General features: G+C 40.5%; 1 protein-coding gene across 1 annotated transcript in view; it reads left to right on the top strand.

Annotated features, from left to right (window-relative positions):
- Window positions 1-9848, top strand: part of ctnnbl1 (catenin, beta like 1) — a 53067-nt gene that overhangs the window by 7715 nt on the left and 35504 nt on the right. The window contains exons 6-10 of the mRNA XM_023406600.2: window positions 627-720; window positions 3121-3212; window positions 4163-4235; window positions 5673-5731; window positions 6293-6441. Of these exons, the coding sequence (XP_023262368.1) occupies window positions 627-720; window positions 3121-3212; window positions 4163-4235; window positions 5673-5731; window positions 6293-6441 (467 nt within the window). The remainder of the gene's footprint in view (window positions 1-626; window positions 721-3120; window positions 3213-4162; window positions 4236-5672; window positions 5732-6292; window positions 6442-9848) is intronic.

The raw sequence follows: 9848 nt of genomic DNA, 5'->3' as shown, positions 1-9848 counted from the left end.
GTCATGCACGAGCACATAAAGAGGAAACACCCTGGTGCAGCGAGTCAAGATGGCAGCAAAACTTAATTGCAATAAAATTACTGTTAGGTTAATAAAAAAAATAATCGTTAGATTAGTCGAATAATCGAAAAAATAATCGCTAGATTAAACGTCTGGGACAGCCCTAATGTGCAGAGAAGCTCAGACAGGAGACGTGTTTCTTCTGCCAAGGCCGAAGCTTAAGGGTGAACCTTCAATCTTGTCATTGCCACGTTCCTCTTGTGCCTCTTTTTTTTTTTTTCCTCTTTGTGAATTGAGTTTGTCAGGTTTCCTCTTAAACATCACATCATGTTACAAAATTACAATTCAGTTGACAGATCTCCAACACAGCGGGAAAGGATGGTGTGTTAAAAAAAGTTGTGTGTTCTCAATCACATACCCAACCTCAGCAATCAGACTGCATATTCGATGTTATGGTGTGTGATGCCATGTGAAGTTTCTTATTTTCTTCTTGTATTTTAATACAAGAAGAAGAACACTGATCATTACCTGAAATTTCTCAGGTAATGAGAATACATTTAGAGGGTTTTATTGCACCTATGAAGAGGACTGAAGTTAAAAATGTGACTTCATCTCTCTGTCTGCAGTTGGAGGGTCAGGTGGTGGCGTTGCTGGTGCAGAATATGGAGCGGCTGGATGAACAGGTGAAGGAGGAAGCCGACGGCATCTACAACACACTGGGTAAGGAGATGAGATGTACAGCCAGGCTTTAATAATCATTTTCCAGTAAGTGTTCATGCTGAGACAAAACCGCCATCAACATTAACACAGTTGTATTTATTAATAATTTAATCTCCGAAAGACCTCAACGCAATTCACTGTATGTGCAGTGCCATATTTAATCCTGGATTCAAATGCAGTAAAGCCGTAATGAACTCAACACAGTTCACTTTCAGCGGTTTGTCTTAAATGAATATTAGTGTCATTGTTTCCAAACTGCCAATGCTCCGTTCATTTGTGACCAATCAGAGCCTTCGACCGGACACTGTAAAGTGTCGGAGGCCACAGCTTTGTCAGATGGAATATATGGGTTCACTGAAATAGTTAAAGCATGACAGAAACAGCTATAGCAATTTCCTCTAGGTGTTTTTCAATTAACCTGCTTAAAGCGCAATTTGAAACTGTGAACTTAAAAAAGAGAAATGGAAACGTGAATTTCTCCCCAAAAAAATGAGGTGGTTTTTCAAACAATTCGACAACAATATTGTGTCGACAACACACAGTGTTCGACCGTACGTGTCTCTCAGCAGCAAAACAAAACCTGGACTGTGAGGGGACTTTCAATGGCTGCGCAGCCTTGTGCGTTCATTCATATTCAGAACATGTGGAACAAATATCAGTGAGAAATCTGGGACAAATTTCACTGCAGAGACAACTCTGTGGTTTTACACTGAACAGGATAAAAAACAAAACAGGCTTGGATAAAAATATAATTTGAATATTCGCAGCAAGCACAACTGATCAACCTTGTCTTGTTTAGTTCTGAGACATGACAGGCTCTTCCAGAGGGAGGTGTGTGCGCCTTTAAGGTGTGTATGAGCCCAAGTTAGAGCTCTGGGCAGTGCGGTGACAGGAAGTCCTCGCGGACTCCGGTGTGACATTACAGAGGGCGTAGACAAACTTTATTTGTATTCTTTAAGCTTTATCAGTGTGTCCCCCTGCTGCCAAGTGTCCTTAACTTTTTCAGTGTCAGCGAATACAAGCTGTCAATGTCACATTTAAATGTTTTGGCAAAGAGGAAGCGCTTTGAAAACACTTATTGGAAGTTTTTTTTTTTTTTTAAATCTGAGACCGGGTGAAGTCCGCAAAAGTGAAGCGTGCAGGTTACAGAGCGCCACGATCATTGTTTGCAGCGTGGATTTGACAGTATTAGATGCAGACTCAAGGTCATTGGCCAGCAGATAGTTTTTAGCCTCACATGAATCTGACTTTTCTCCCTCTCAGCTCTTTTTGTGTTGAATGAGTCTACTGAGATGATTTTTTATTTATTTTTTTCTTTGTTGCCAGATTGAGGCCGAGTGTCAGGAGGGCTGTTTAGGTGTGTGTGTTTGGCTTTGTGCGTTAGTGTGGGTTATATCAAGAGAGGCGTGCTAGTGCATCCTTTATTCAAGCTTGTGTGTGTGTGTGTGCGTGTGTGTGTTATCAAGGGAGCTTTCCAAGCCTGAATACGCCTTTTGTCTGCCTTGGCTGCTCTCTGCTCTGAGCCTGCTGTCCTCCAGGATGCTGTCTGTCTGCTCTGTTTGAATCACTGATAAAGGCCCTCTCTCTCTCTCCCTCAGCACCCGTCCTCTCCATCTTTTCTTCTGTTTCTTTTTCTTAACATTTCTCTATCATCTGCAGCCCCTCTCTGCAGATGTTGTTCTTTTGTTTGTTGTTTTTTTGTTTTTTTTTCCAAATCTAATTTTTTTTTTTATTCCATCTCAACTCCCTCTTGTTATATTTCTTAATTCCCTCGCTCCTCCCGTCCCTCATTCCTTCAGCTTTGCATCCCTCTTCTTTGGCTTGTCCTCCCGCCCCTTTCCCTCCCTTCTGCTTCTCCCCTCTTCCCTTCTCCCTCTCAGTTTCCCCATTGCTCTCTCCTTTTATCACCACCCCACAGTCTCCCTCTCTCTCTCTCTCTCTCTGTGTCACCTTCTGCTGCAGTCTGCTCTGATAGAGATATCATGTGGCAGAGACAGCTTTCTAATGATAATATTAGAAGACGCTGGGACAGAACCCAGACGAGCACTCTATACAAAGATGACTGCCATATTTCACTGTTCCCTGCCTTCAAAGTGTGTGTGCAGAGCATCTGTACAGTAGACGTTAACCTTGGACTGACAGAGGACTTTGATAGTGGCCTTTGACTGTACTATAGTGGTAGTGGGTGGAAACACTGAAATATATAATGACACTGAGAAAGAGAAAGCGTTCCTGATCCACTTAATAAGATCGGTATCAGTACTGATCCAGTGGTTCAGATCGGTGCATCCCTACTTAATCTCTATCAGAAACTAGGTAGGGGGTCCTTTCTGGCAGGTTTTTTTTAAGATGCAGCTTGAAGAATAAATTCTGACTTTTCATATTGCATGTCCTCGTCAGCCATCATTGAAAATATGGCGGAATTCAGACCAGGCCTGTGTGCCGAGGCCGCCCAGCAGGGACTCATGCAGTGGCTGCTCAAGAGAATTAAGGTAAGAATGTGACTATTTTGATTAATGAATTGGTTAAGACATTATTTAAGTAAAGAGAATATAGTATATACTATATATATATATATATATATATATATATAGACTAGAATATAGAGTTGTTTAAGATTCTCGAATGTAAAAATATGCTGATTTCTGTGTCTTAATGTTGTACTAAATTAATTATTTTATATGTTTTTGACTGTTGGTTGGACAAAACAAGACATTTCATAGCATCTCAATGAGCTGTGGGAAGTTGTGATGAGCTTTTTTAATAGTTTTATGTTACAGAGACTAAACGATTAATCAAGAAAATAACCTCAAGATGAACTGATTAAGAAAGTTGGAGCGATCCTATTATCTTTCCTGCAAAACCTGATGTTCCACAACTAATTAAATGTAATATATGTGAGCAAATATTTTAACCCATGCTGAGCTCACTATTAAGATATCTTGTGGAAGATTTATTTTTTCCATTTCATTTCTTTATTTATCAGGACAACATTTCTATAAATAACCCACTGTTAACCAGCTGGCTAATTTAACTTCAGTCAGTGGTTAGGGTTAGGGAAAATCCAAAACCAGGGAAAAATAAATTAATTCTACATCATTTTAGAAACAAAATGATCTACACTGAAAAAATGTGAATGTGTTTTTAAAGTTATTTAAGTTGCAGCTTGAGTAAAACGCTTGATTACATGCAATGAAATGGGTTTTCAGATAAACCTGTTCACCAGAAGACCATTAGATCCAGAAGTTGAAAGATGTGACGTTGCTGTTGCTGTGTATCACCCGCAATATACAATATATTTTGTATAATCTCCGCTTATGGTCAGAGAAATGCAGATTTTGTTGTAGGATACGTGTTGTTTTAAGACTCTGGACCCTGGAGAACAGAGTTTCTTAAGATGAGTGATAATTGGAGTTTGCACTCGTTCCCCTCTCCCTCTCAGGCAAAGATGCCGTTTGATGCTAACAAGCTGTACTGCAGTGAAATCCTGGCTATCTTGCTGCAAAACAATGACAGTAAGTTTGTCCGTAAACGGTTTTGTTTGGTACCTTGAACGGGCCGCCATTTCTTCAACACGCTGTCCCCTTATTTCTCTCTGTCCTTTCTTTCTCCACATTTGTTCATTTCTTCTCTTCTGATCATTTTCTTTCTTCTTTTTTTCTGCCCATCGTGGCCTTTTCTTGTCCTCTCTTTCCTTTCTCCTTCCCCTCCTTCATCTTCCTTGATTTTTGTGTCCCTTAATCTCTCTCTCTGTCCATGACCTCCCCTGGCACTGTCCTTTCTTTCACTTCCTTCGCCCTTTCCTTTTTGTTTTTTGTTTTTTCTCCTTATTTTTCTCCATCACCTTTCATGTTTCGTTGTTTTCTTTCCCCTACTCCTCTTCCAATCCCCCGATCTCACCGCTCCTCCCTCCTTGTCTAGCTGCTGTCTTCTCCCCTCTTTCCCCCCCCTCACTTAAACCCTATAAAGCCTCAGATAGCTGCAGGACTATCAGGTCCTTCGACAGGTTCTCATTAATGGTACAAACCGTATTGATATTCAGTGGGAGTCGTGTCTCGTTTTACACTCATTCTCCTCCTCGTCAGCGTCGCTGCCTCCATTCATCCTCTCCTTCCTGCCCTTCACATACAAAATAAAATCTAATAAAAACCTATTTCTCGCAACACAAAGGAAACGTGCTTCCATAAATAACGTTCCATATAGTACTGTCACTGTCTTGAAGGCAAATCACAAAGCTACTATTAGGAAAATGGCAATTGGGAATTATTTTGATGTGCTAATTTGAATGTATTGCTATCGCTTCCCACCGTCAAGTTTGACTTGAAACACCACTCTGAAGGGTTTATATGTAAAATAGTCGCTGCTGCAGACAGGAGGAGCATCTCATCCCTACTAATTAAGACCCTGTAGATTCAGCATACTGTTCAAATCAAAGTGTGCTCTGAGTTATGAACACTTCACTGTGCTACAGAAAGTAAGAAATGCAAAAGCACAATATATACTCTGGTCTCCCCCCTCCCCCCCTTTTTTTTCCTGATGTGAAGTTTCAGGATTTCTGGCTGTTGAGATTAAGACAGTTGGCCCTCACTTCCAATTCGGAGTCACTGAGAAGCAGAATTGTGTTGCGTAACCTTAACAACATTTTAATACACAGGTCTAGATGGAATAACGTGTGAGGATATACATTTTTCACTGCCCTCATTTTTCTTCATTTTCTCTCCAGAGGTCCCTCGTGGCCAGAGAGTGTTCGTCAGTGTTTATGATCGTTTTCTGCCTCTGTAGCACATTACTGTTTTTTCCTCCTTTGCCTTTTGTCTTTTCCTTTTTCTCTTTCCTTCATCCATCCACTTAAACATTTTTTTTTTCTCAGTCTCTCACGTCTCAATTTAATCTCCCTGTTGTCCTGTTCTGCCATTTTTATCTCTCAGCCTCTCTGCATCTCTTTTCCACAGATACCAGAGAACTACTGGGTGAGATGGATGGCATTGATGTGTTACTACAGCAACTATCTGTAAGATTTTGCTTTTACTTTCTATTTTTAGTTAGCTCTACAACTACCCTTCGTATTAACCCATCGTCCAATTCAGCCTCACTTGGGTAAATCTCAGTAATTTAACAATATGCTTTGTGGTGGTGCTCCAACCTGTGGCTCCAGCAAATTTTCTCACACAATTTTTTAAGCCTTTCAATTAACCCATACTTTAACTCCCGTAGTTAAATTTTCAGGTGGTTCTGAGCATCCTGTGACATTTTGTAGCCAAAATAGGGCATTCAAATTATAGCTTATATCCCACCAAATGAGCTACTAAAGCTTCCATTGACTAACATTTTGGTAGAGACTGTTGGCATTTTCCCACCCTGTCTCCTTCTGTTCTCTTAATTATAGTATAAACCTGTCTAATCGTGTCACACTCGGCTCGTTCCTGCTCATTATTTTAAAAAAAAGAAAAGAAAAAAGAGGCTCATTTAGCCCACATTCTCAAATTATTCCAAAAACCTTTTTTTTTGTAGAATTATCTTTCTAGTGTAAAAACCAAAGTCCTGTCTCTCTTGCTGCCTCTCCTCCTTTCAGGTGTTCAAACGTCACAACCCGTCCACAGCCGAGGAGCAGGAGATGATGGAGAACCTCTTCGACGCTCTGTGTTCCTGCCTCATGCTGGCCAGCAATCGGGACCGCTTCCTCAGAGGGGAAGGGCTTCAGCTAATGAACCTCATGCTTAGGTGAAACTGCGGTCTATAAAAAAAATTAAAAATGCCATCACTGCTTTATATGGCAGTGATGATTTGTCTCCCGTCGGTCAGTCGTTCCGGATTGAAGTGTGTCAACAACTGTTGGATGTATTGCCATGAGATTTTATACAGATATTCATGGCGCCCAGAGGATGACACCTGCTAACTCTGGTGATCTCATGATGTCAGCTGCCACCATGAGGTTGAGGTTTGGTTTGATGACTTGCTAATAGAAGCTTTTGCTGGGCTTGGTTAAGCCAGCAGAAGGAGTGAGTGTTAGCTGACCTTTCAATGTGCTGCGTGGGTCTTTTGTGTTTTCTAAGATCACATGTTAAAGCTTCAATATGCAGGTTCTGGAAGTCATGCTAGAGCTAGCATGAGACTTGAAGGCAAACCACTCCCCTCCCTCTCCCTCTCCCTGGTCACGTTCGCTGTCTCGGCTAATACAGGAATCAGAATACAGTTTTCTGTTTCTGAAAACTACAGTCGTCTATGTTAAACCACTTCCCTCGGTGGATGAGTTACTGCAGTCCAGCTGATGTATTTAAAATATGGAAAGACAGATGTGGACTATTTTGCTTATATTTGGAAAGTTGTAATTTTATTTCTTGTCAGAACAACTAACTCTTGGCTCAGAAGAAGAATCCCTGTTATCTAAAAAAAAAAAAAAAAATTTATGAAGGAGCAGGGAAGTGTGGGAGAGAAGTTCTTCTGGTTTTTTTCATTTGTTTTGAAAAGTGTGTTTGCGAGCTTGAGGGAAGCTCCGACTTCAGAGGTTTTTAAGAGTCAGGTGCCAAATGGAAACCTCTGTGTTGCAGGCAGCTTTCAAATTTAAACAAAATTACAAAACTGCACATCTCTTCGGTGCACAGGCGGTTTTCTCGATCAGGCATTAATCAATTAAAATTACCTATGCTGCTGGACATTTGCTAGGAATTCGTCACAATCTTCAGAGGCATGGATGCATTATGTATGAAGTATATCCCCAGTTATATTCACCTCTCACGATATACTGGAGTGCTACAGTGCGGTACGCTGAACTTCATAACAAATGGGCAATAAGTGCTTTAGCGCTATAAAAAAAATTCTTTAAAAGGAAAATATACGGTGCTGAGACCTGCACAGAGCGTCTCTTGATATACAGTCAGTTCAGAGCCTTTTTATTTTTTTTTCCCCTGTGAAAATTTAAACACTCATAGCATAACAGGGTGTAGCACTGCACAGAACAGCACGTCCGTCTGCTCTGTTGCCTGGCGAGGCTGCCGGTCCAATCAATCAACAGTTGCTGGAGCGCAGCAAGGCAGAGACGTGACCTTAAAGACTCGTAAAGACACATTAGACGCATTTATGAAACCTCCACAGCTTCTGCACCTCCGCGCTGATAATCACATCACTGGACACGTAGATTTAAGGCTAGGATCAATATCTCATTATTGGAATGCAAAAAAACCCTTTTGTGTTAAATCATCCACCAGAGGAGCGGAGAAAGAATAAGACGGAGAGGGAGGGGGAGAAAGAGCTGAGCAAGATATGACTTTGGAAAAGTTGTTAAAGTCCCCACGGAGAAGCTAATTGTGAATTTGATTGTCGGTACAGTACATGATTGGAAATATTGATAAAAACAGGTGGATTTATACATGTGTTTTTAACAGTCAGCCCATCATGGTGACCCCACCGCTGCGACATCGGATGGATCAGTCCAACATTATCAGGCCATCATCATGCATTAGTCATATACCATATATAATAAGTTATTGTCACGTTAACGCTATTTTCTGTCATTACACTTGGCCTCCCAGTTACTCAAAATGAACCTATTGATGTTCAATCCTTAATCAATCAAGATATCGTTTTTATTGAAGAAAATCCAACAGCCTTCATTCATAATAATTTCTATTTGAATATTTAACATCAACACATCTCCACCGGCATCAGAAACCTGCGGGATAAAAACACAAAGCAGCACAAATGAACCAATCGCAGCTTGTTTTATGATCTCGACACGTTGACGACGGTAGCTGCTGTAGCCCTGATATGTAGTTACATGGAGTCTGCATGTAGATCACACAAGTTTAAATACCAGGGGCCATATTCACAACCAGTCTTCTTTTATTTATCTATTCATCACAGTTGGTGATTGTTTAATGTGCACTTTGGTTTGATGGTGAATTCTGACAGACGGCTGAGGCTGACGTCATCATCGGTTTGATTTCTTAGTGAGCCAACTGAGTCCTTATTAAATGACCACCATCAAAATATGATTTTAGAAATGTATTATCATTCTATTGTTACAAAATGCAAGAGTCCTCTGGATTGACCTCTAACCTTTCTCAGATTTAGGAGCTACTTTTAGCACTAAGATGCATTTTGAATAACTTTTGGGCCAAAAAAATTAGAATATTTTTTATAAATAGTCCCTGATCACTTCAGATCACATGCTCTGTTGACTTTATTTATTTCAGGTCAATAAAGCAGGTTTGTGACTTACAGACAGAAGTTCAACACATCTGAAGTCAGAAGGGAAGACTGTGAAATAAGATGTAAAATATACAAAAACACAATCGAATGCAAAATTGAATAGAGTGATATTTGTATATCATAAACAAATAAAACTTGCAATGAAAACGTCTCCAAAAGGCAGAAGTAATTCGACAGCAGCAGCCCTGTGTCGCAAACTTGTTAAAATAATTTTCAAAACATCAAACTTGTGAGTCCTTGAGGAGTTTCATTATAATTTTGAGGAGAGATTGGCTCTTGCTTTCTAACGGAGACACACTGCAGCTGCAAAAATAACAAACACATTGAGCAACAAGATACAAAAGCGAAAAAAAAAAAAAAAAAATCATCTTCTTTCACCGAGACATATTTATTGGTTTTCCATCAAAAACTCCATTTCAATTCCTACCAGACCTCCTTGTCTGTATGCAGCTCTGCGCCACATACAGATTTCACATCTGGCTTCTTGATGAATTCATGGCACAGCTAAATGTTTGTCAGATTCTGCAGCCGAAACTGAGATGTACCACGAACCATAGACTTCGTCCGTAATGAGTACAACACCAGTGCTTAAGAAAAGAATCGAATGATTTCATGTTATTTAAAGTATCCTGAACATTTTCGAATGCACAGCTCCTCTACCTTTTAAGGGGATGTTGCCCTTTCGTTTATGGCGTACGTAGATTTATAAACTTCAACCAGGGCCCGTCTTTGTGTGACCCAGCCTCACCTCGAATATGAGTCTAATCAAAAACCTGCTGCTGTCTTTGAAGCACCCACTAACATTGACCCACGATCCATTTTGTGGTGACAACAGCAGGATGTTGAGTTAAGTCAGCTGTCTACCAATTGAACTGCCTAGTTTCCCCTCAGAAAGTACACTGAGTACAGCTCCCACCCAC

Source organism: Seriola lalandi, unplaced genomic scaffold (genome assembly GCF_002814215.2).
Source record: "Seriola lalandi dorsalis isolate HSWRI2012SDOR001 ecotype SW California unplaced genomic scaffold, Sedor1 jcf7180002054312, whole genome shotgun sequence".
Classification (NCBI taxonomy): Eukaryota; Metazoa; Chordata; class Actinopteri; order Carangiformes; family Carangidae; genus Seriola; species Seriola lalandi.
This window is presented reverse-complemented; position numbering and strand designations above follow the sequence as displayed.